At 56.6% G+C, this 25,170-nt stretch overlaps 1 protein-coding gene and 1 long non-coding RNA gene across 3 annotated transcripts in view; one reads left to right on the forward strand and one right to left on the reverse strand.

The window, feature by feature from the left end:
- The window catches only part of PLXND1 (plexin D1), a 60,020-nt gene extending 48,648 nt beyond the window's left edge, over positions 1-11,372 (reverse strand). For both annotated transcript variants that reach the window (XM_023250044.2, XM_011280229.4), the window contains exon 1: positions 10,014-11,372. In XM_023250044.2, the coding sequence (XP_023105812.1) occupies positions 10,014-11,333 (1,320 nt within the window). In that variant the 5' untranslated portion in view covers positions 11,334-11,372. The remainder of the gene's footprint in view (positions 1-10,013) is intronic.
- Positions 11,373-20,220: 8,848 nt separating this feature from the next.
- On the forward strand, positions 20,221-24,536 carry LOC123383774. Its single transcript, XR_006593974.1, has 2 exons — positions 20,221-23,591; positions 24,252-24,536. It is a non-coding gene; the product is annotated as an uncharacterized LOC123383774 (long non-coding RNA).
- The last annotated feature ends 634 nt before the right edge of the window (positions 24,537-25,170 follow it).

Consider the following 25,170-nt stretch of genomic DNA (forward strand, 5'->3'; position numbering starts at 1 on the left):
GAGGGGACTGATTGTGGGCACGGCTAAGGGGACAGGGCTGGCTTGAGGCCCTCAGCAAACATCTCTGGTCTGGGTCCCATGTTCTGGGGACATAGAGGGGACACACTGGTCCCTGTCTCCAGCTGCCCACATCCCAGTTCAGCGACCACCCCCAAGTCAGGAAGGGACAGCTTTAAGATCATCAACATACAGTAGTATAAACAACACGACCATAATAAGCAGCTACGGTTTACTTTGTGCCCCTGCCTGTGCAGCCTCATTTAACCCCAATAAGTCGGTGCTACTTTATAGCAAAGGACACTGAGGCACAGAGCAGTGACTTGTCCAGGGTCACACAGCCAGAAGGGCCAGATGTGAGCCTCAAACCTAGGCAGGCTGGCCACAGAGTCCTCGCCCTTAACCCCGGCCTCTCCACCCAACACTCTGCTGGGCATTGTCAACGGCTGCTGGGAGCCTGGCTGCCTGGAGCTGTAGAGGCCCTTGGTGGCAAGCTAGGGAAACCGAGGCCAATTAAGGAGATGGCTACCTCTGGAGACACAGATGTTGGACGGGCCCCGGGTGGGGCATGGGAGCAGAGGTGACATCCAGAAGGCCATGAAGCTCCTTTCCCGGGCCTGGCTTCCAATTCAAGGCCTCTGCCCACTGCCCCCCCATTATTTACCGATCAGAGCAGAAAGCACTACATGATTAACGCCCCGCTGGGGCCTCGCTGGGCCTCATAATGGAGCTTCGAGCTTCCTCCCTCCTCTAGCGTGTGATTTATCGTGTTTCAGGGTAAAGGATGGTGGACTGGGAGGGGCCAGCCCCGCTGGCCCAGCAGATCTCGGATCTCAGTGGCATTGAGCGTCAGCGGGAAAGTGGGCCGTGCAGGGGCCCATCCAGGCAGCCTGTTGGGTTCGGCCCTGGCCCAAACACGGACTTTGAAAAAAAGAGAGCAGCCACACTCCGGGGGTAGCCAGGATCCAAATGCACATGGCTGGTGCCAGGAGACTTTCTAGGCCTGTCCCCACGCGGCACCGGCTGGTTTCCATGGCAATCCCCACACCGTTGTCAGAGCTGGAGAGGCCCATGGGAGTCACCTGGTCCAGCCACAGTGGGGGCTCTGGGAGAGAGCCTCCTGCTCCTGCCAGCACCTAGCAGGGCTGATAAGGGGCCAGCAGCTATGGAGTCCCTTCTAGAACCAGATCAACTATGTCTCACTCTTCTCCCAAAGCCTTGATGGCTCCCCACAGCCCACAGGACAGCATCCAAATCCTTGGCCTGCACCCCAGACCCCACACACTCTAAGCTTCATCTCTGCCTGCTACCCGAGCCGTATTCCACCACATCTCTGGGCCTCTGCCTCTGCCTGCCTTCCCCAGGCCCATGTGCCATATTCCTGCTCCACCATCCCCCTCCTCCAGGAAGCCTTCCTTGACTCCCTCAGAAGAGGCTGGTCAGTGTGCAACCTTGGTTGCAGCATATCTTCTGTCATGATCTCCTCCCTGACTGTCTGGGAGCTCCTGGAGGGTAGGGGCAGAGTCTGATTTGTCCCTTTTGGGGGGCTGTCATGTAACAAAGCTGGGTCCCCTCCTACACTGCCACACTCTAGAGAACCCTCCACCAGGAGCAAGGACAGACAGAAGACGCCACTCAGGAGGTGCTGGGCTCTGGTGGGTGAAGGCGGAGGCAGCTGCAGTCCTGGGGAACAGAAGCCCCTCACCTGGGAACATGCTAGGCACTGAGGCTCACTGGGAAGCTCTCACGACTCCTCACAGCAGCCCCAGCCGGGCTACAGCTTCCCTGGGTGTCTGTTTCTTCACCTTTAAAACATACCCATTCAGGGGCGCCTGGGTGGCTCAGTCAGTTAAGATCCGACTTAGGCTCAGGTCATGATCTCATGGGTCTGTGGGTTCAAGCCCCATGTGGGACTCTGTGCTAACAGTTCAGAGCCTGGAGCCTGCCTCAGATTCTCTCTCTCTGTCTCTCTCTCTGCCCCTCCCCTGCTCACATTCTGTCTCTCTCTTTCTCTTTCTCTCTCTCTCTCTCTCTCTCTCTCTCTCTCTCTCTCTCTCTCTCACACACACACACACACACACACACACACATTAAAAAAAAATAGACCCATTCACCTCTTCCCACTGTGGCCTTGAGGGCCCCTTTGGATCACATCCCTTTAGTCAATGTTTTGGGAGGAACCAGGGAGTAAAGGTGACGAGCACAGGCTTGCAGCCAGATACCCGCCCCACCTTTTACCCACTGTGTGACCTCTGGCATGTCACCTAACCTCTCTGGGCCTCTGTTTCCCCTTTCTGTAGATGAGGTATAACACTCATCTCATCCCATTTCTGGAGAGATTTTAAAAAGATAGACTATATACAAAGAGCTTTTGCAGTACGTCTGACACAAAGTAAGTTCCCAAGAAACAGTAGCATTAACCGCGATAATAATGATGCTGGCAGAAGCAGTTCTGTCGGTGAGCACCTCCTTGCCACCCCCCAGCCCAACTCAGATGGGGAAACTGAAGTCCGGAAAGGGGGTGGGACCCCTCACCGCCAGGGGCTCAGGCTTTCATGCTCCTCTTCCATACACACCATGTCTGTCCTCCCTCCAACAAACAGAACACAGAACCTGGCCAGTTTTCTTAACCTTTGTGAAAACCAGCAGCCAAGGGCCAGCAAATCTGACTCTTGGAGAGCGTTTTTGCAGGGGGCTGATGACGACCGACACAGTCTCCGCTGAATGCCAGGCTGCCCCGTTCTTCCCTATGCTGAACCCATTCTACAGGTGAGGAAAAAGAGGACCAGAGGAGGTAAGCGGCTTGCCAGAGGCCACAGCTAGGAAGGTACGGAGCCAGGATTTGAATTCGGGGTGTCGGCGCCAGGGTCCAGCACTCATGTGCCACTTCGGGCCTGCCTGGGTGTGGCAGGTCCTAACTGTGGTTAAGGCCAACACAGATCCTTCATCCACTCTCCTAGCAAACCCTGGATGGTGAAGTGCTGCCCTGGAGGGAGGCAGCCTTCCCAGCCCCAGTACCCGGCTGGCATGGTCCAGGGCGGGGCTCAGTGCTGAAAGAGATTTGCCAAGTCGTCATTCAAACTGACCACATCCCTCACTTGCACACTCAAAGGGGCAGGAGGCTCACTCGTTCCAGAGCCCAGAGGATCACATTTTTAGCGATGAATGCAACTAGTGCTTCCCCGCCTTCCCCACTTCCTCAAAAGGCCTGATCAGCCCCTGCCTCGACAGATGCCCCAGCCAGCCTCACCCCACTCTGGAACTGAGTCACCACAGCAATAGCTCCCAGCTTCCACCCGGGCCCGTGTGGAGGTGCGACCACACAACGGGGTTTCTACAAAGGGCCACGCCCAAGTCTCCACGAGGCAAGGGTAACCAAAAAACTCCCAGCTGAGAGCTCACCAGCCATCGCCCAGCATGGACTCTGGGGCCAGACAGCCAATCTGCAGATCCCCACTCCCGCTAACCAGCTGTGTGGCCCTGGGCCTCAGTTTCCCCATCTGTAACAGCACTTCCTGCCTCATGGCGGGAGGGGTGGGGGGTGGGGGTGGGGCTCTGAGTTCAAACACACTGGTGCTCACCAAGGGCCAACACAGTGACCCCACTCAGAACTGGGAGCCCAGCGATGATTATTTTTCAGCCCCAGAGAGCTGACCGGGGCACCTTCCCTCCACACACCCCTCAAGTCCATCAGATGTTCAGCGTCTGCCCGGCCACCAGCAGTGACACCGTGCCTACTCTCTCCACGTCTTCCTATCTCTGAGCTCACTCGGCTGGGGCGGCCCTGGACACACCCGCGCCTCACCCATCTGTCTCGACCACCTAGGTCACCTTTGGGACCTGGTGTGATCCCATCTCCTCCAAGAGGCTGACCCCTCCTCTGAGCACTCCCTGCTCTGCTGGCCATTTTGCATGCCAAGCACACTTTTCTTAGACATAGCTTTTCCCTCCTGTTACTAATACCTCCTCCTACCATTTCCTGGGCAGCGCATGTGAGATTTTAACCTGCCCATATCCTCAGAGGGAGACACTGTTCCATTTTACAATGAGGAAGCACGAGGCCCAGAGAGAATAAATGACTCTCCCTGGGTCACACAGTTTATGGGCAGAACAATGGGACTCGATATCTTATACCTGGGAATCAGGACTGGTGACCTTACCGGGGTGCACTGGGATATTAACCATCGCCTGGCCCAAGGCCTGTCTGTCTCTCTAGGCTAGAAGATCATCCTGACCAACCTTGCTGGAACCCCCTAGGAACCACCAAGTGTCTGCTTGTACCATTGGCCACAGGGAACGCTCCCAGCCCCCAGCCCGACTCCAAATGTAAAGCCCATCTTGGAAGCTCTGTCTCCCTCCACCTCCACCCAGCATTTCAGCCCCTAAATTGGTTCAGAAAACGCCTTCTTGACGATGAGCACCCACCCACAGCATGCCAGTTTAAAACAGCCTGAGGGTTTTTTTTCCACCTTTACTATAAAAAGACACCTTGAAAATGCAGCATTGGCATTTCCCTGTTGGTTTTCCTTTTGGCTTAAAAAAAACAAATATCACGGTCACTCAAAGGTTGAGAGGAAAGATTCAGGGAAGAGAGTTAGACTCAGCCTGCCCTTGCCTTGCTGGGTAACCCTGTGCCTCACTTTCCCCATCAACAGCACACAGCAACTCCCCAACTCACTCTCACCTCAAACATGAACTGAGGAAAGGGATCCAAGCCACACGCAATGGAGGACAATTTTCTCACTCAAAATCATGCAACAGCCCCAGATAATGCCCGAACCAGGGACAAAGCTGGGGCCCTCTGAAGCCTGGGGCGGGGCGGGGGGATTTGACAAGGTTCCCTGCTTCTGACCTCACACCTTGGCAGCTCCTCCCTTCTCTGGTTCTCTGGCACACTCCTGGATGGAAGGGGGCAGCAGAGGCTAAGATTTCATGGTCTTAAATGTGGAGAGCAAAGGATAAAGCTCACCAGGTGAGAAGCTACAATGTCTGGGATCACTCTGGCCAAGGCTCTGGACTCGTGGGGTCAAAAGACCCCCCAAAACAAGGGTGAAAGGCTGGGCTTCCAGCGGCCCACCCGAACCACCTCACTTGGAGGTGAGATGTCCCTGGGGAACAGGCAGAAGTGCAGGGTCCAGTCCCCCATGCCTGCCCCACTGAGACCAGCCGGTGCTGGAGAAGTCAGGCCAGATGGGTCTGGGAGGAAAGGGATTCCAGGCCACTAGAACTTGCCCAACACTCCAGAAGCAAATTAATTCTCTCCTCCACAGGCACCCGATTGCATGCCTTATTCCAACGGCACCCGCTTCTATCCTGATGCTGGGCCGGACTGGGCAGCCTCCTTCTCTACCCTGTCCGCCTCTGGGGCTGCACCCTGGCACCCAAATCTGTCTTGAACTCACCGCTTCCCTCTGTGCCCTCAGACCAGGCCGTGCACAGCCCCTGAGAGCAGGGCCTGACACAGGCCTTCACCACTGCACCCAGTGCCCACCACAAGGCCTGGCACACAGCAGGTGCTCGAGAAATATTTGCAAGTCAGCGAGCGAATCTCTAGCCTGGAAGACAGCACTAGCCCTCCAACCAGTCTCCCTGCCTCTCATCTTTCCCCTCACCAGCCACCTAGGGACTCGCTAAAATAATTATATTAAAAACAATCATAGTACAGTTGACCTTTATTTTTTCTATGTTTATTTATTTTTGAGAGAGAGACAGAGCATGAGCAGAAGAGAGGGAGAGGGAGACACAGAATCCGAAGCAGGCTCCAGGCTCCGAGCTGTCAGCACAGAGCCTGACACGGGGCTCGAACTCACAAACCGTGAGATCCTGACTTGAGCCGAAGTCTGACGCTTAACCAACTGGGCCACCCAGGCGCCCCATAGTACAGTTGACCTTTAAACAATGTGGGTTTGAACTGCACAGGTCCATTTACATGTGGATTTTTTATAGCATGGTACTGTAAATGTATTTTCTCTTCCTTCCGATTTTCTTAATGTTTTATTTTCTCTAGTGTACTTTATTGTGAGAATATGGTATATAATACACATGGCATATAAAATATATGTTAGTCACTGTTTATGTTATTGGTGAGACTCCCAGTCAACAGGAGGCTATTAGTAGTTAAGTTTTGGGGAGTCAAAAGTTATGTGCAGGTTTTCGACTGTGCAGGGGGTCGGCATCCCTAACCCCTGAGTTGTTCAAGGGTCAAATGTAACTGCAAACATGTGTGCCGGGCACTCTACTAAGAATTTTACAGGTATTAGCTCATTTAATTCTCCACAACAGTCCTATGAGGTAAATGCCTTATTATCGCTCCCATTCTACAGAAGGGGAAAGTGAGGTGCTCATTCAAAAATTTTTTAAATGTTTATTTATGTTTGAGAGAGACAGAGTGTGAGTCGGGAAGGGGCAGAGAGAGGGAGACAAAATCTGAAGCAGGTTCCAAGCTGGCAGCAAAGAGCCTGACACAGGGCTTGAACTCACAAACAGGTGAGATCATAACCTGAAGTCAGCCACTTAACCACTGAGCCACCCAGGTGCCGCATGACGTGCTCACTCAGATCACAGTACTCCTCTGGCTAAGACCCTTCATAACTCCCACCTCCCCAGGATACAGTCCCAACTCCACAATGTGGCCTCTCTACACCTGCAAGCCCCGCCCACTTCTCCCAGCCTTCTCTCACATCCTCCCCACTCCCCCCACCACAGGGACCACCTTCCATTGCTCCAGCTTTCCTTGCTGTTTCCTACTTCCATGCTTAGGCACAGGCTGTTCCCTCTGCCTGGACCCTTTCATCTTCTGCCAGCTTCATGTAGCCGACCCCTGCTCATCCCCCCACCTCTGCATCGATAGCACCTCTCCCAGAGGCTGTGATGTCCTCTGTCAGGGCTCCCACTGTCCAGCTTTTCCTATTACCCCCACCCCTGGCCCCCTGGGATCTAAGTGCATGGCCACATGTTTGTCCTCTGCTCACCTGCATGGGCCACGAGAGCAGAAACTGAGGCACCACTGGTCTCCAGCACATAGCACTGGCTGGGGCACACAGTAGGGACTTAGGAAGTGTCTATCGAGGCCTCCATCTGGGGCTAGAGGTGGGAAATTGTGGGGTCTTTACTGCTGCAGAACAAGCCAAAAGAGGTCACTGCTGTCCAGGACCAAGCCCAGACCTGTGCTAATAAGGCCCCTGGGATAATACCAACAAGAACAGCAGAGAGCTACCAGGTGCTTACTACATGCTAGGTACCAAGCACTTATGTTCATTCATTCATTTAGTTCTTTAAGCAGTCCTTAGAGATTTTGTTTTTATTGTCCCCACTTTACAGCATAGGGAACTGAGGCTCAAAGAGGTTAAGTCACTTGCCCAGGTCACACAGCTGGGAAGTGACACAGTATGATTTGAATCCAGGAAACAAAGTCCAAGTTCTTAGCCTATAACTGGGGAGCTGGCAACAGCCTGGAGCAAGAATAATGGATCCCCCTCCACACTCCCCGCCCATGGCTACACCAGAGGCCCAGACCCTCGGGCCTTGGACACATCTGGGAGATACTGCCCAGCGGCACCGATCTGAGCCCACAGCAGGGCATGGGGAAAGGGAGAGAGGTGTGGTGGGGACACAGGGAGTGTGGCCGAGGAGGACCAGGAATCCACCCCACCTTGGCGTGGGGAGAAGGCCGAAGGCCGCTTTGTCCCTGGGGCTACGTCCCCGGAGAGGCCCTGCCCCTCTAAGGAGAAGGAAGCCCTAGCCCACTTCAGCAGAGTGAGTCACTGCACCAGGCCAGGCTGGGGACCGTGGGAACCAGGACGATTCCTGCAGAGGGGGAGGGGGATACTGCGGTGGCGGCGGCCTGAGGAATCCCATGCATCAACCCACACCAAGGGCCTGGATGGACACACAGGCCCTGGAAAGGCTAAGGAAGGCCCAGGGGCTGGCCCGACCTCAGCCCTGGCTACCACAGTAGGGTCTTCCCTCTGTAGAGCAGGGACTGACTCCCCACTCACCTCCTCTGGCCCTGAGACCCCCAAACAAAGCTTGTACCCTCAAACACACCCCTTTGGAGGATGTGGCTCTGAGGAGGGGAATGGTAGATGTCCCAGTCACAGCGCTGGGCAGTCAACCCTGACCTGGCCAGCCCCCGTGGGTGGCGATCTGCCCTGCTCACCCACCGTGACCTTTTATTTTCAGGGCAGTCAGCCAGCTGGTGGTGGACAGCCATGGGAGCCCGAATGCAGGAGGAGGAATCTGCGTTTTCTCAAAGCCCCAGTGTTGGGCACACCCACGGGGGAATAATTAATCTCATGAGATTCTTCCCACAGCCTGAAGACCATGGAGGAGAGACAGGGCAGGACCACGGGGGGCCTGGCCCCAAGGAGGGCTCACCAGGAAAAGGCTGAGTTCAGCATCTTGCTGAGGGAGAAACTGAGGCTTCCCAGGGGAGTGGCAAAGCTTGGGGTTGAAACGGACTCCCCAGATTCACGTGAGGATACAGAGTAAGGAGAAGGCACAGGGTTCCACCTCTCAGGGCCCCCTGAACAAGTGACCCCTTGCTGGTGGGCTTTCTCCAGGGGAACTGCACAGAGCTCCCTTCTCCCCCGCTGTGTCATAAACCTCCCCCAAGGTCAGCACACACAGCGATCCCCCACCTGGCCCCTTCATCTCTGTTCAACCCAGCCCCAGCCTCCTGGGCCTCGTTCCCACCCCCCAGCTTTGCTGCCACACCTGGCCCTTCCTTACTCCCTCCTGGGCCCCTGGCACTCTCTCACCCCCTGCACACCTCAGTACTGCACACAGTCCTGTTCACCTCCCTCTACTCTCTTGGCCCTGGCACCTCCCCACCCCAGCCACCTGAGACCCCTCCAACACACTTGCACGCGCGTGCACACACACACACACACACACACACACTCCGAGCAACATGTCCATAAGGCAGCAAAGAATGGGTGGTGTTAAGGACACAGGTGATGAGGGTAGACAGCCTAGATTGAAACCCTGCCTCTGCTAGTTCCCAGCTGTGTGATCTTGAGCAAGCTATTTAACCTCTCTGTTCCTCATTTTCTTCATCTGTAAAATGCAGATGAGAATAGAGACTACCTAAGAGGGTAGTTGTAAGAACCAAGACAGTTATGCCATTTGATGCACTCAGTAGGCATTCCACAAGTGTTGTCTTGCTTGTCGTGCCCATGTCTGGTGCATGCTACATGCTCAGTATATATGTGTTGAATGAGTGGATAAAAATTGGCATCAGGAACACACCTATTTGCCAACCAGTGGCCTCCCCACAGTACCTACCAGTTCCCAAACACCTGTGTTCCCTGCCACATACATCCCAGTGCACACCCAGGCCCACTCTGCTGCACCAGTGACCTGCAGGACACATCCACCTGCCCTACACTCCTGCATAACCAGCTCAGGGACACACGAGTCTGGTGCATACACCCCGTCACTCCCTCTTTGCTGCACACCCCCACCCATATCTGCAGGGCCCTGGTGCACACCGGTGTGCACACCTGCCACACCCAAGCACACATCTGCCAACTCCCAAGGGCAGCCCTGATAGGCTCACACAGCCAGCCCAGAACACACCTCTGGTCAGACATGCACTCACTTGCTCTGCACTCTGGACACGCCTAGGACCACCACTGCACACCTGGGCTAACACATGCTTCTCCAGTGAACACCTGCAACCTCGACCCCTCCTACACACCTAGTTCGACCCCTCCTACACACCTAGTTATGCTCACCTGTAACCCAGTACTCTCTCGAGTGCCCGCAGGCACACACCTGTACCATATTCGCACCAGTGCCCCCACCCTGGCTGACACCTATATCCTCGTGAGTACACCTGGGTCCCGACAAATGCACCGTGGCCCAGAGTACATACCTGGGTCTCCACACGGACATCTGGGACCCACACGTTCACACCTGTGTCCCTCTCAGCGACAACGCGCCCAGTTACCCGCACGCTCTCCCTCCTGCCCCCCGACCCCCACCCCAGCTGATGTCCGGCTCCCTTGGCGTACCTGGATGTTGCGCTTGCGCTCGCAGGCCGGTCCGGTGCCCTGCACCACGCTGTCGAGCACGGCCACCACGTCCGGTGCGGGCTCCACGAAGCAGGCGGTGCGCGCGGCGCGGATCGCGGCTTGCACGTCGGCGAAGCGGAAGGCGCACAGCGCGGCCGGAGTCGAGCGGGACGCGGGGGACCCCTGCGGCCGCTCGAAGACGGCAAAGAGCAGCTCGCGCGCGGGAAAGACGGACACCAGGCGGCTGTAGAGGTCGCCGCGGCCCGCGCCGCCCGCGCACTGCAAGCCCAGCTGGATGTAGGACTCGGTGAGCTTCTTGGCGTCGCCGCCGGCGCCGCGGGGCAGGCAGATGCGCGCCAGCAGGCTCCGCGCCTGGCTCTCCTTATCGCCCGCGCGCGCCTCGCTGTTGAGCGCCAGGTACGCGTAGGACGGGGCGCCCGGTGGCGGGTCGGGCGGGTGCAGGAAGGCGCGCACGAAGCCCAGCTTGTGTTGCTCCTTGGCTCCCTGCTTGATCTTGAGAATGTTGTCGTCGGAGGGGTTGAGGTCGAAGGTGAAGAGCTTGGCCAGGTCACCGCGCGCATCCAGGGAGCGGATGGCGATTTCGGGCGTGTTCTCGAAGCGGTGGTCCTCCAGGCTGCGGTTGCGCGGGAAGAAGGCGCTGCCGTAGCCGGTGTACGTGGCGCCCACGAGCAGGCGGCTGCCCCCTGTGCCGGCGGCCGGCGGCAGCACCAGCCCCACGGTGGACGCGTTCGGGTGGTTGGCCGCCACGTTGAGCATGCTGGGGAACACGGTGACGGGCTCCGCGGGCGGTGCGGCGGGGGGGAAGCGCACGGCCACAGCCGAGATGTTGCCCCGGCGCCGCAGCTGGCAGAAGCCCTGGTAGATGGACCCGCACACGACCACCAGGCCCTGGCCGGGGTCCAGCTGCAGGATCTTGTTGTAATTGTCGGTGAGGCGCCGCGGGTGCTCACACGAGGCCTGAGGCAGCTGCGGGGCGTGACACAGAGGGCTGTCGGCCACCGGGCCCACGGCCGCCTCGGCCTCCAGGCTCAGGTTGGCGCCCGACAGCTGGTAGAGGCGGTTGACGGCCGCCAAGTACACCGTCCCCGCCGCGCCGTCCAGGGCGAAGTTGTTGGTGGGCGTGGGCGAGGGGAACCGGCGTTGGATCTCCAGGGCGCCGGCCCGCGCCGCCCCCAGGAGCAGCAGCAGCGGCAGCAGCGGGCACGGGGATGGGGCCCGGAATGGCGGGCGCGGCGGCAGGGGGCTGGCCGCGGCGGCCCGAGCGCTAAGGGGTGCGCCGCCCGCGGCGCGACGAGCCATCCGGGCGTGCGCGGGCTGCGCGGCGCGGCGAGTGCATGGGGCGCGGCGCGGCCGGGAGCCGGGAGCCCGGAGGCGGCAGGAGGCGGGGGGCGGGCCCGGGCCGCGAGGCGCTTCCTGCCCGCGCCAGCGGCCCCCGGCCCCCGGCGCCCCGGCCCGGCTCAGCCGCGCCGCGCAACCCGGGGGCGGGGCGGGGGCGGCTCCGCTGCGGACACGCCCTCGCGCCCCGCCCCCGCCGCGCCCCGCCCGGCCGCGCCCCGCCTCCCGGGCCCCCTCCCGCCCCGGGCCCACCTCCCCAAGCGCCCCGGGCCCCTTCCCGGGGCTGCCCACGGACCCCGCCCCGCCCCGCCCTCCCACCTCCGGGCCTCAGCTAGGCTGTCGGTGGGTCCGGCCGCCCCGCGCCCTCCAAGACTCTCCCGCGCGGCGCCCGCGGCCCTTAGGCTCCCTTTCCCAACGCTGCCTCCGCCTCCGTCGCTCGTTCCTCTCGCTCGTTCCTCCCTCTTGGCCGCTTGGCCTGTGTGGCTCGGCTTGTTTCCTTTTTTCTTCCTCTTTCTCCCTGGTCTCTGTCCCTCTTAGTGTCTCCCTGTCTGTGTCTCTCCCCTCATGGCCCCCAACCCCGTGTGTGTTGTCTCCCTCTTTTCCTCGGTCTCTGGCTCTTCTTCCCTCTCTCTGACTCCCTTTTTGCCCTATCGGTTCTGTTATCACTACCCATTTCCCCCTCTCCCTTCTATTTTTCTGTCCCTGGCTCTCCCTCTCTCTCCACGGCTCCCTCTGTCTCCCATCCCTTGGAGGCCCCACTCTCCTCCATCTCTGTCTGCCCCCCATTCTTTCCCGCTCTGCCTTCCTGATGCACAGCCTTCCCTCGCTTTCAGCATCTCACGCTCAGAGTCTCTCCCCTAATACTCTCTTTCACGGGACACTTGTCCAGGCCTTAGAACCCTGGGCCAGTTGGGCACAGGGCACCACCTCCTCAGACTCCACGGTCTGCCCCCTAAACCTCAGCCCCATAAAGGAGGTCTTACACGCGGCAGGGACAGAGGGACAAAAGCTCAAGGGTCAGACATACAAATCAGCAAAACATGGAGAAAGGAACTATTTCAGGCATGTGCCAGGCCATGGGGCAGGCTGGGCTGGGTTGGAAGAGTGACACCCAGAGTAAGGCCTTGGCCCTGGGGGGAGAGGGGAGTGGCCTCAGGAGGCCCACTGTTACCTCTGTGGAGACCCAGCCCTGTGGGCTGCTGCCCCTCCACCCACCGCATCTGTCCAGACACATCCCCTTCACTCAGGACTCGAATCACCAAAAATCCTGCCAGGTTTAGTGCAAGATCAGCCAGGAGTGAGCTGGCACTTGGGCCTGCTTCTCCTTTCTTTGGGCATTTCTTCTTTCACCTAGAATAGGTAGGCACTGAGTTCAGGGGCAGGCAGCAATGATCCCAAGGTCACAGAGCCCATTTGCGAAGCACCCACGGTGCCCAAGCAGAGCTTGCCCCCTGCCAGGCACTATGCCAAGTGCTTCACATGTATTGACCCATTTAGTCCTGACAGACACCTTCTGAGGCTGGTGCTGTTATTATCCCACCTTACAGATTTGGAATCTGAGGCCCCAGAAGGGAAGGGACTGGCCCAAGATGCCTAGCTCACCGGGAGCAGAACTACAATGCTTGAAAGATGAAGTCTGTTGGCTCTGAGCCTCGCCCAAATCTCTCCCAGCCCCACGCCAGCTCTGGCCTGTCAGAACCAGGGGGCTCCCATCAGGGGGCCACATGGCACCAGGAGGCCCTTGCTCTGAGGGTGTTCTGGCCTCAGCTCATTTGTTTCCACCTGGCCAGGAAGGAAGGACAGAGAGCCCTCTGTGCCCCAGAGGGTAGGCAGGAAAGCCCAGACCTACAGCTGTCCCCCTTGTTCCTCATCCCAGCATCTTCATCTTCCTGCCGGCAGCCTCTGCCCATCACGTCCGCCTTTCTCCAACCCCCTCTGTCGTCCCCCTGCTTTTACTAGCCAGGAGTGTTCAGCTGTAGGAAATCAGAGGCTCTGTTTCTGGTGCCCTGTCCCCGCTGGGCTCAAGGCCACTCAAGGGACAGCTTGAGAGGATATCCCAACCTCCATCTCTGGATGGGGAGGGCTCATGTTGTGCCACCTGTGGGAGTGGACTGGGTGCCCAGTGTACCTCCCCCACCCCTTCTTGGAGCCCTCCCCATCAGTCCATCTGTCTGCCTCCCTCCTGCTCTTATCTTTCTCTAGACTTCCTACCCCATCTCTGTTTTTGTCAGTCTTCTCGCTCCTCCCAGTTACTCTCTCTCTTTGTCTCTCTCTCCCCTAGTCTCTTCCCACCCCCCTCTCTTTCCACTCTGTCTTTGTGTGTGTATCTCTCTGTCTCTGTCTCTCTCTGTCGGTCTCCCTCCCTATCTCCCACCCCTCTCTCCCTCGCTTGCCCCTCCTAGCTTCCTTCCTGTCTCCGGGCTCATCTTGCCACATCCTGCAGCTCCCCCCACTGAGCCTTGAGGAAAATGCTCTGTGTTGTCACAGCTCAGCCTAGTGCACATGATTCCTGGCACGTTGGACACAAGCTACCTGCCAAACTGAGCGCTGGGAGCTCAGGAGCTACCCCAGGCTGGGGGCATGCAGGGCCAGGTTGGGCACAGGCTGGGTCCAAGTGTCCTCTCAAGCTGAAGTGAAAGTGCTGTGTTGACTAAGACAAGGCACTTGGCCTCTCTGAGCCTTAGTTTACTTGTCTGTAAAACAAAAACAATCATAATAGCACACAGGCCCCTGGGAGGTTTTAAGATGTAAACAACATAACTACCAGAAAGCCTGGTGTGAGGTACATGGCAGGCACTGGGCAGATGCCAGCTTCTCCCCTCGCATTGAGCAATGGTCCACGGGGCCCCTCTTCCTGTCTTGGGCTCCATGGCAGCTTGTGAAGCCACAGCCCACCGAGGGCTAAGCGTTGTACCCAGCACTGCCCTGCATGATCTCATGCCATCCTCACATCTGGCTGCCAAGGCAGGGGTCATCAAACCCATTTCAGAGATGGAGAAACTAAGGGTATTAGCAAGGTGAGGATTTAAACCCAGATCTGTCTCCAGATTGTGTACATTCTCCCCTCCAGACCCATTAGCTGGAAGTTCCTTCAGGTCAGCATGGGTCACCCGGCAGCCACCCTGTATCCCTGGCTGGGCAGAAGAGGTGCTGATAAGCACTGGGGGAAGGAAGGCAGGAACAAGGAAAAGAACCCACATCTTCCCTGTCCTTACTAAGATGCAGTGGGTCTCCTCCCAGAAGGGATTTTAGAGGAAACCAAGGGGAGATGCATGGTACCCAGGAGGGTGGTTTGGGTGGCACCCAGTATTAACTAACTTCGAATTAACTAACCTGGATTGATCAGTTCTAGACTGACCACCAGCTAATCCTGAATCACGCTATGATTTGGGCTCTTTTTGGTTTTTTTGTTTTTTTTTTTAATTTTTTTTTCAACGTTTATTTATTTTTGGGACAGAGAGAGACAGAGCATGAACGGGGGAGGGGCAGAGAGAGAGGGAGACACAGAATCGGAAACAGGCTCCAGGCTCCGAGCCATCAGCCCAGAGCCTGACGCGGGGCTCGAACTCCCGGACCGCGAGATCGTGACCTGGCTGAAGTCGGACGCTTAACCGACTGCGCCACCCAGGCGCCCCTCTTTTTGGTTTTTGTTCAAGACTTCTGATCATATCAAGGAGAAGGTCTCTGTTTGGGGCTAATGTGCCTTTAATGCCTCTCTAACATTTGTCATTGTCCCTTTTTAATAGAGAAAAGGTCTTAAGCTCATTGCCATTGACATCAGCCTTCTAGAATTTACCTACGGCCCCTTATTTTCTGGGTTTGGCAAGTGATACTCGTTTTTTCCAAGTATAATAATGATGTAAAGCTTGCTTGATACATGCATTTATTGCAGTTTTTAAAATGTGTGTTAAAGACAAATATGGAGTAGGTTGTAGTCCATATGGTACAACACACTGAAATATGGGCAACATCGATAAAATCCAGTACCTTTTTAGATGAGGACACGGCGGCCCAGGTAGGGTCTTTGCCTGGACTCCTAGTGGTCGCTGACCAGGCTGGCCCAAGGACCGCAGGCCTGGGCTTTCAGCACCGCCTGGGCGGGGGCTTCCCCATCCTGCCCTGTCCATCCTCAGCAGAGCCATGAGGAGGAGGAGGAAATGTTTTTCTCCTTCAATTGGAAAAAACAACAGTGGGGCCAGGGCTATGCTGGGAGGGGCGCCTCCTGCCCTTCTGTCCCTTGGGCCTGGCCTAAGAGAATGCTTTCCTGCAGGAAATACTTCTGACTCGCTGACGGCTCTGAGCACTGCTTTGGTGACAGGAAGGTGCTGGAAGCAGAATCCTCCGGGAGCCCACAGCACCCCCAGCATGGGCCCAGATAGTGCCAGGAGCCATCACTGCAGCTTCTAGGGAGCTTTACCCATCTCATTCCCTCCCAAAAGCAAGAGGTAGGTTTTATCATCCCCATTTTACAGATGGGGACACTGAGGGCCAGGAAGGTGCCACCACTTACCCGTAGCTACACAGCTTCTTGGCCTTAAACCCTGTTCTTGGCCACTGTGTCCCTCTACCCACCGCCTTGGAGCTGGGAGACCTGAGGTCCAGGCTCAGTTCAGTCTCTAACCACCTGTATGACCGACCGTGGTGGCGCCATCTGTCTTTGAGCCTCAGTTTCCTTATCAGGAAAAGGCGAATACAATCCACCTCACATGACTGCTGTGAGGATGGAAAACATAGGCATGTCAAAGTGCCCAGCATATCAAGAAGTATGGTATCCACTGACTTTCTAGCTCTGAAACACGGGATCCTCTCCCTCAGACTCCTCAAACTGATTATCTGTGCCCCACTCAGGAGACCCCCCCCCCCAGCTATGATAATAGAGATAGATATTATCTCTACAGATAGATAATAGAGATGATGATATCCTCATAGCAGCTGCCACTGATGTATGTCATGCTGGTGCCATTAAGGGCTCAGATGCACAAGATCACTGTTTAATTAACCCTCCACCTGGTCTTCCACCACCACCTGCACTCATTAACATGGAAGCCAAGGCTCAGAGAGGTCTAGAGGCCTGCCTGATGTCACACAGCAATAGGTGGCCCAGAGTGACTCCTGCCCCCTCTCTAGCCAGCCTTGCCCCTCCACACTGGATCTCCTGTCATTACTACCATGTCCATCTGGAGTGGCCCGGGAGGGGCCAGTGTGACCCTAGAGTGGCCTTGCTGACAGGACATATAGTACCCATCACACTAATGTGTTTAAATTACAGACAATTGGTGCTGCTGGTGTGGCTTTGTTGACACTTCCCTGCTGCAGACGCCATGGAAAACTAGGGGGTTTTACCCCCGCTTTGGAGTTCTGGAGTGTTCTCTCCTCTGCCTCTATTGGATGCCACCCTAGGAGTGGGTCAGGGAGGGTGGTAGTGGCTTTCTAGGTCAGGTTTCAGGGCTCAGGAGGGGTAGCCTGCCCTTGCCTGTGAGGACGAGCCCCCTGGTCATTGCTCTCTGTCTTTGTCTCTCTCCCCTTGGGGCTGGAGGAAATGGTTCTCATTCCTGTGTGTGAGAGATGCCCTCTCCCAGCTCCGGGCACATGCTTGCCCTCTGTGGAGCGGACGCAGCAGGCTGGGGTGGGGACCCGGAGCCCCCACGCACCCATCCCGGGCGCCTGGCCTGCCGAGCCCCCGCGTAGCCCCTTTGTGCTCTGTGAGCTGGATAATGGGCGGCATTCTCAGACGTCCAGTCATGGGTCTGGGCCCGTGAAAGGACCCAGCAGCTCCACACTGAGGCCTCTGTCCAGCAGCAGCAAGGGAAGGGCTGGCTGCCCCAGGGGGCCCCACCCACATTCCCAGGCTGCCATTTCCAGGGGACAGCCACCCCGGGGCGGGGCTGGCTGGGGGGCAGGTGATCCCCCAGCAGACAGCAGGTGCTCGGTGAATGTGTCCCTGATGACAGGAGCCACAGGGAGGCAGGGAAAGCCCAGAGCTGAGGATGATGGGGAGTCACATGGGCTGAGCACCTACTGTGCACTAGACATTTCCCAGCCAATCCTTGCAAAATCCCCGTAGGCCTGGGCTGTTGATCCTATATGATGGATAAGTACACTGAGGCTTAGAGAAGCAAGGCAGTGGCTCTGGATTTGAACTCAGGTCCATCTGACCGTGTTCATTCCAGCAGATGTTGAGTAAGCACCTACTGTATGCCCTGGGGCAGTAACTATGCCCTTAGGCAGCAGGGCTAAGGATACACAGAGGACTTTTAGACAACCAGGCCCAGGGGAGCAAGCAAGGCAGGCTTCCCAGGGGAAGTGGCACCTGAGCCAGGTTTATGGAGTACTCACACAACTATTGAATATCCAACATGAACTTCATCTCATGTCTTCATACTGCAGGGACTGTGAAGCCTGGGCTCAGAGAGGGAAAGTGACTTACTCCAGGCCATCAAGTTGTTCAAGGTAGAGCCGGAACTTTTACCCAGGTCTGGTTGTTCCCTTTTCTCCAGGAGTGGGCCCAGTGAGAGTGCAGGGGAACCCCAGTCAAGGCCGTAGGGTTGTCACCCTGTGGTTCTTGGACCTGGGTTCAGATCCCAACTCTGCTTCCTATCTATGTGAGCCAGGATAAGTCCCTTCACCTCTCTGGGTCTCAGTTTTCACACCTGTGAAATGGGTAGAAGAATCCCTTACCTTTCCCAGCTATGGCAATCAAATGAGATAATCCCTGGAGAATGTGTAGCCAGCACCTGGCCTATGGTAAATAATCAATGACATTTGCTATTAAAGACACTGATGGTAAGGAGATGTTACTCCCACAATCCCCCCAGCTCTAACTTTTGGGAAGTCCTGCCCTTGCCCTGTCTTAGTGCTGGATGGCACTCAGAGCTGGCTTGGGTTTTTGTCAGACGCCCACTTCTCCCTGTCCTGCCTCCTCCCACCCACAGCCAGGGCCTCATCTCAAGACCCTTTTGCTCCCTCCAGACTATACCCTCCTCTAGGACTCAGTTTTACCTTCTGTAAAATAGGATGATATATCTGCCCCCTCAACAGAGTTGGTCAGTGATGTTCAGCCTCTGCTTAAGGTGGGAGATAGGTTTTCCTTACTGGCTCACTGGAGTCGCTGCTCCTCCAGATACCTCACCTCCCCAGTACCCACCACCCCTCTTCTCCCTGAGCAAGTGCATGGCAGATAACAAAATAACAATAAATGCCATTTCCATAGCCAGTCTATGAGCTGGGCCCAATTCTAAGCACCTTGCATCTATTAACTTATTGAAACCTGCAACAACCCTACAAAGAGGCTGCCATCATCATACTCATTTGTTGGTAGGGAAACTGAGGCACAAGGACATGCAGTGACTTGCCTGAGGTCACCAGCTGGTATATGAAGCCTGGATTCCAGAGTCCTTGTTCTTAATAACACAGGGTGACTGGGAAAGGCTGGCATGGATGAGCAAGGGCCCAGGTCTTACTGGCCCTTTGGCCTATACAACTCCCTAAAGAGAAACCAGTGTCCAGAGATGTGTTTCCTTTTTTGTTTTCTTGGTGAACATTTACTCATCCCTCAAGACCCAGCCCAAATGTCTCCTCTTCTAGAAAGTCTTCCCTCAGGAACTCCTAGGCATCCCTCAAAGCCTACTCTAAGACCCTTCTGAGTAGACTTCCTTGAGCCTTGAAGTGGCATTAGAAGCTCCTCCTATCAAATCAGTTACCACATAGTATGAAGACATAGTCTTCCCCAGTGGACTGAGTGATTCCCTGGATCTTCCAGGGTAAGACACATGGTTGCTATGTTGGGATGGCTGGCTGGCTGTATCACCACCCGAGGCTATCTGCCAAGCAGACAGCCCTTTTTTTGTTGTTGTTGTTGGAGGCCCCCTCCCTGGGCATTGCCGGACAGACTCTGCCAAAGCTGCCTCCTGACCCCTGTTTATCCACGTGGCCACACTGACCATCCACCTTCACGAGACCAGGCCATCCTGCTTTGCCCACTAAGCCCGGGAGACCCACTGGCCCCCAAAGTGAGTTCTCACACCGGCTTCCTGGTACAGTTCCAAAGGCCTACACCTCCATTCCACCTCCACACACAGGCAAAACCCTGGGTGGGATCGAACACTGGAATGGAGCCCTTCTCCCTTCCTGCCTTCCTCCCTCCCTTCAACAGTCATTGACTAAGCACCTACTATGTACCAGGAATCAGGTGTATTATGGGGATCCAAAGGCATGGTCCCCATCCTCAGCTCAGCCTCATGGGGAAGACCATCTTTAATCAAATAACTCAAATAATTATGTCACCACAAAGGACCACCTGTCTTAAGAAGAAGCGATACCAGGTGGTTCTAGGAGAGTTTCTCATAGGCTGATGAGCCCACCTTGGGGTCAGGGAGGGCTTCCCTGGGGCAGTGGCCCTTGAGAGCTGAGATCTGCAGGATGCTGAGGAGTGAGGAAGGTGAAGGGAGAGCTTTCTCAGTAAGGCCTACAGGTGAGTGGCAGCCTGAGCCCTGGAGGAACAGAGCAGAGGCCCACAGGCTCCTGTGGGTGGAGCAGAGAAAGTGTGTCGGGGGGGGGGGGGCAGGGATGCTCCACCTGAGGCTGGGGGGCTGGCAAGGCCGGGAGAGCCCTCTATCCACACTGCAAGCTTGGGAAGCCATAGATGGCTTTAAGAATGGCTTTCAGAGGGAGAAGGGTAGGATCAGAATGGCCAGAGGGAAGTCAGGGAGGGGGCTTCTGCGGACATCCAGCCGGGCAATGCCAGGGGCCTATACAGGGGCTGGCTGAGGCAGAAAAGGAAAAGATGGCTTGAGGGCTGTGTAGGAGGTGTGCTTGGAGGCCTGGGGTACCTGGTGTGGGGAGGGGTGAGGAGAGGGAGGCTCCAGTCCTGGGGAGTTCCTGAGTCTTGGGCTTTTGCACCCTGGGGTGCCTCTTTCAGAGTTGGAGAACACTGTGGAGGAGCTGGTGGGTGGGTGATGCACAGCTCACTGGGCGGGGGGAGGGGTGGTAAGTTCGAGGACCCCCCTTGACCATAGGAGCCTCCATGGTCACTGGGTGCAGACTCTGTCCTGCAGCCTGCACACAGACTCTTCCCTGTGCCCACACTCCCAGAGCTGGGTGCACACCACCTCAGGCTACTGGTCCTAAAGGGGAAGGGTCTTCTCGCAGGCAGCTTCCAGAGAGGCTGGGGCCTGAGCCCACTGGCCCAGCTCCCCGCCACCAGGAGAGAGGCATCAGGGGCCCCACGGGACTGCCCTGGTAATGAGCTTCCTCCACAGCCTGCACCGGCCGGTAGCAGCCCCTGTGTGGGGATTCCCGGTTTGTGTGTGCGTGTCCGGCAGGTGGGGAGATGGGGGCATGTGCCCAGACGGGGTGATATGCACATAAGCAGGGGTGCAAATGTGCTTTTGTGTGCCTGGGGTGCACATTGGGGTCAAATGTACACAGATGGGGATTCAGGTTCATGTGGGGGATGAATGTACAGCACGGGTCTGCTTCTACCTTTGTCTACATGTAGTTTCTGATGTGAGCGGCTGTGTGGGCCCATGATCTGGGGTGCCCGATGGGAATTCAGGCCCTTGGAGGTCATCACGACCTCTCAGATCCTGGTGCTGCTGCTCCCCGGGGTAGAGGAGGGTTTCCTCATGAAACCCCATGATTTTTATGATCAACCTTCAATAACCCAATCTCTGATTCGTAGAGTTCAGCCTGACCTTGGGTGGCTGGCTTCTGACGTTGGATGGTCTAGCTTCTGACCATGGGTGGCTGGCTCCTGGCCTTGGATCGATGGTCCTGCCTCTGGCCTTGGGTGGTCTAACCCTTAATGTTGGGCAGCCCAGCCTGGGAATAATTACTCAGCCTGGCCAGAGTCCCCTGTGTTGAGGAACTTGGAATTGGTTCTTTAGGGACTTTTGGGTGATGCCATTCCCCATCTTACTCAAGAGCAGCCTCCGCTGACCACAGCTGTGCGTCTCAGCATGAGCCGCCATCCTTTGCCTATACTTCCCCCCGTAGCGTCTCTCACCCTTAGTCAGAATCTGAGTTCCAAAGTTCCGGCAATCCCCAAGTCCCTGGTGTGCAGACTAAGCCCCACCATGACCCTGAACTTCCTTCCTTGCCCTGTCCCTCTGTCTAAGTCTCCAGGATGTCCCCAAGACTTGTCTCTGACTTCTTTCAGGCAGCCTCCCCAGACCTCCTAGGCTAGGTTAGACCTCCTCCCTTGGACCCTCATGGTGCCCTGTGCTTTCACTGTCAGAGCTCCCACATCAGATGACAATGTCTGTTGCTCTGTTCCTCCCACCAACCAGTGGGATCACAGGAGCTGGATCTTACTGGGGGCATCCTTGTTTCCCCAACATCACTAAGCAGAATGTTGGACTCAAAGCAGGCTCACAAGGATGGATGGATGGATGGATGGATGGATGGATGGATGGATGGATAAGAGGAAATGAACAAATGTTCTTCCATCACTTCCTGGGTCAGTGCCCACTCCATGCAGCTCAGGACAGCCTTGACCTTCTCTTCCTCCCACCCCACTGGCCTCCTGCAGATGTCGTCACCTGCGCTCACCCACCTGCCAGGGAAGGCCAACACCCCTTGCTCTGGCCTGGGGAGAGTTTGTGTGTCTAAAATGCAGATTTTCCAGTGAGGACATGATGTGGCTGGGTTGAAATTTATAGGGTAATGGTGCCAGCCTCACCTCCATTTCCTCAGCTGAGGGCCATGGACAGGGGAAAGCCACTTCGGTCCCTGAGCAGAACAGCGTGGGAGGCTGTGGGGCTAGAGGGATTCCGGTTCACATCCTGCTTTGCCACTCCCCAACTGGGGGAACCTTGGTCAGAGCCCCTTTCCCCCTGAGCCTCTGTTTCCCCATCTGCAAAAGGGGGTAAGGCTGTGCCTCTTGGTTTCACGGGCATCTTGTCATCCCTTGTACACAGCAGAAGATCGAGACCTACCAGGCCTGAAGTAGAAAAAGATTTTGGAATAAAAGCAGCTGATGTTTATTGAGGCTGCCCAGGAAGAGACACTGCTCCAAGAGGGTCACATGTATTATTGTATTTACCACCTTAGAGGGAGGCAGTTTTAGTTTCTCTTCTACCCATTTTACAGAAGGGGGAGGTGAGGCATGGCAGAGTTAAGTGACCTGTTGAAAGTCACGGAGCAAAGGCGTAGCACAGGCTGGACCCAACCCCAGCCCCCACTGCCATGTGCTCAAGGCGGAGCCTAGGAGCTGCCGACTGCTCTGTCCCTTCCTCCCACAAGCCCAGAGGTCACCAGCTAATCACCCTCCATCAGTTCAGGTCTCTTCCACCCCCAAGACTACTGCATCCATCCAAGCCCCACCCCCTCCTGCCTGGATGCCTCCTCCCACTCCTTCCTCTTGCCTCTCCCCAGATCACTTCTCCACACAGCAGCCTAAGGGATGTTTTCAAATTGTAAATCTGTTCATGTTGTTTTACTCTAATTGAAATTCTGCAAAAGCTCTTAGGGTAAAGTTCCATCCCTTTTTCCTCGTCACAGTCTCTCTGCAGCCATCCAGCCTAACTCCAGGCCCACACATGCTTCTGCTGGTCCCACCACCCAGTTGGTTCTCCCTCTTGCCTCCCCGCTCAGCTTGAGGGTGGTCAGACACCCTCGCACCCCCCCTGCACAGAGCTCGTGGCACACGAGTTAGATGATTATTTGATTAACATCAGCAAGATGTCTCAGGGGCAGGGCCTCATCTGTCCCGTTCCCTGCTGCTGCCCCATGGCCAGACCCTCCAAGTAGGTGCTGCTGCGTCCCTAAACGAGCAATGGGAGCACCTTCCGGTTGGTTTCATGTCCAACAGAACACAGACTTGGGCACAGGCCTGGGTGGGGGCACAGGCTAGTGGAGACTTTGAGCAGCTGCCTGGGGAGCGAGTCCTATTTCCAGCTCCCAGAAACAGGAAGTGAGTCATGGCCTGAGAAGGCCTGCCGGACGCTGGGCACCTCGGGTGAGATTGATGAGCGCCTGGACGGAAGGGCCGGCCACACCTAGGGAAGCAGGAAGGAGCCCAGAGGAAGTGGATAGGAGGGGAGACCCTCTCCTCAGCAGCGCAGGCGGCCATGTGGGGCCCCAGCGGAAGTGGGTGAGGTCACCACAGATGCAGCTACTCAGCCCATTGTCCCATCACACCTGGGAATGGCTGGTGTGGCAGGAGTGGCCACAAGTCCCAACCCCCCAACCCAACTGACACCCATCCTGGATCCCCCAGGGCGGGTATGAACTTACCTCATTTACTCCCCATATGAGCACAGGTCTCACTGGCCCCGTTTTATATAAGGCCAAAGAGAGGCAGGGGCTCGCCAGGGCCACATCAGCAGAGAGGTTAGCATGAGATTCAAACCCAGCTCTGTGTGGCCATGGAGATTCACATGGAGATACAGGGGGTACAGGAGATTTGAGACACTGGAACTGGCCTGGAGGCAGCCATCAAAAAATTCTGGGGCAGGTGTCTGAGGCCCTGGCTGGAGCAGACCAGGGTTCTAGTCCTGGCTCAGTCTCTACCTAAAAACAGAGCCAATCAGGTACTCCTTCCCCTGGCCTCAGTTTCCTGGTCCTCAAGAGGCTTAGCTGCCCAGGCCAGGGTCAAAGTCAGGGGTCTGAGGCTGGGAAGGTCCTCCTGAGATGGGGCTCTCTGGGTAGGGGGCCAGGGGACTCCTTCCTCCCTGAATTACAGCCAGGGGCTCCAGGGCCCCCAAGGATGGTTTTGGCTGGGTGCTGGGAACACCACTCTGGGAACCTCCATCCCAGACAAGGGATGGCACTGGCCATCTATGGGCAGTCCTATCAGAAATGGGAGAATTCAGGGCACTTCCACTTCCTCAGTGGACCCATGTCACCCCCATCCCTGCCTCTGCGTTCTCACTTCCCCTTCAGGGCCCGTGGGCAGAATTGGGCATCCTCTGCTGGAAAAGGAACCAAGGGCTTCCATAGCCCCAGGACCCCGGCTTGGACAGGCAGTACAGCTACAAATGGGCATCCTGAGGCCCAGCCACGGAGGGTGTGCACCCCCAGGTCATGGGATCGAGGAGGAGCAGAATCAGGCAGGATGAATCCAACACCTGCCTTGGGGGGCAGGGGGTCTGAATTTTCTAAGTTCCCTCAAAGAATGTGTATTATTTGTGTTAAATATAAACATGGGGCAAAAGCCATGGGTAAGGGGATGTGAATTCTGGTGGATTTTTGCAGGGACTCACAGGCCACCTGCAAAGGGGGGGACTTTGAACCCAGCCCAGGACCCGTCGCCTCCCCACAGCTCAGAGGGAGAGATTCAGCTCCATTCTGCAGTGGGGACACAGGGGCTCAGAGCAGCTGGCCACCTGTCTGGGGTCGGAAACCCCAGACCCTTCCCCTCTGGCACAACTTCCAGGGCCGAACTCACTTGCGTGGTCCTCAGGGCCCCCTTCGAAAGGCAGCATTGGTGGAACCCCAGCTTTGCTACTTCCTGGCAAGTAACTTCCCTTTTCTGTGCCTCAGTTTCTCTTGGTTATCGGTGAGCCAGGCACATGGTGAGTGATGGTAAGGGTCGGCTGCCGTTTGACAGACATTGACCATAGTGCCACGTGCGTGCATAATGGGGTGACGGGAACAGAATACTCTGTGTTGGTGCCCAGGGTCTGTGAGTTACTGTCCATAGACAAGCCCCCATTTATTATCCAGCCAGAAAGGTGCAGGTGTTTTCCAGGAAGCGCCTCCCTCTGCCTCCTCTCCCTCTTCTCCAGTCCTTCTCTCCATACCAGACCTCAAGGCCACCAATGGAGCTTAGGCAAAGGAAGCCTAAGCTGAAGCCGGGACC

This window comes from Felis catus, chromosome A2 (assembly GCF_018350175.1).
Source record: "Felis catus isolate Fca126 chromosome A2, F.catus_Fca126_mat1.0, whole genome shotgun sequence".
Taxonomy (NCBI): Eukaryota; Metazoa; Chordata; class Mammalia; order Carnivora; family Felidae; genus Felis; species Felis catus.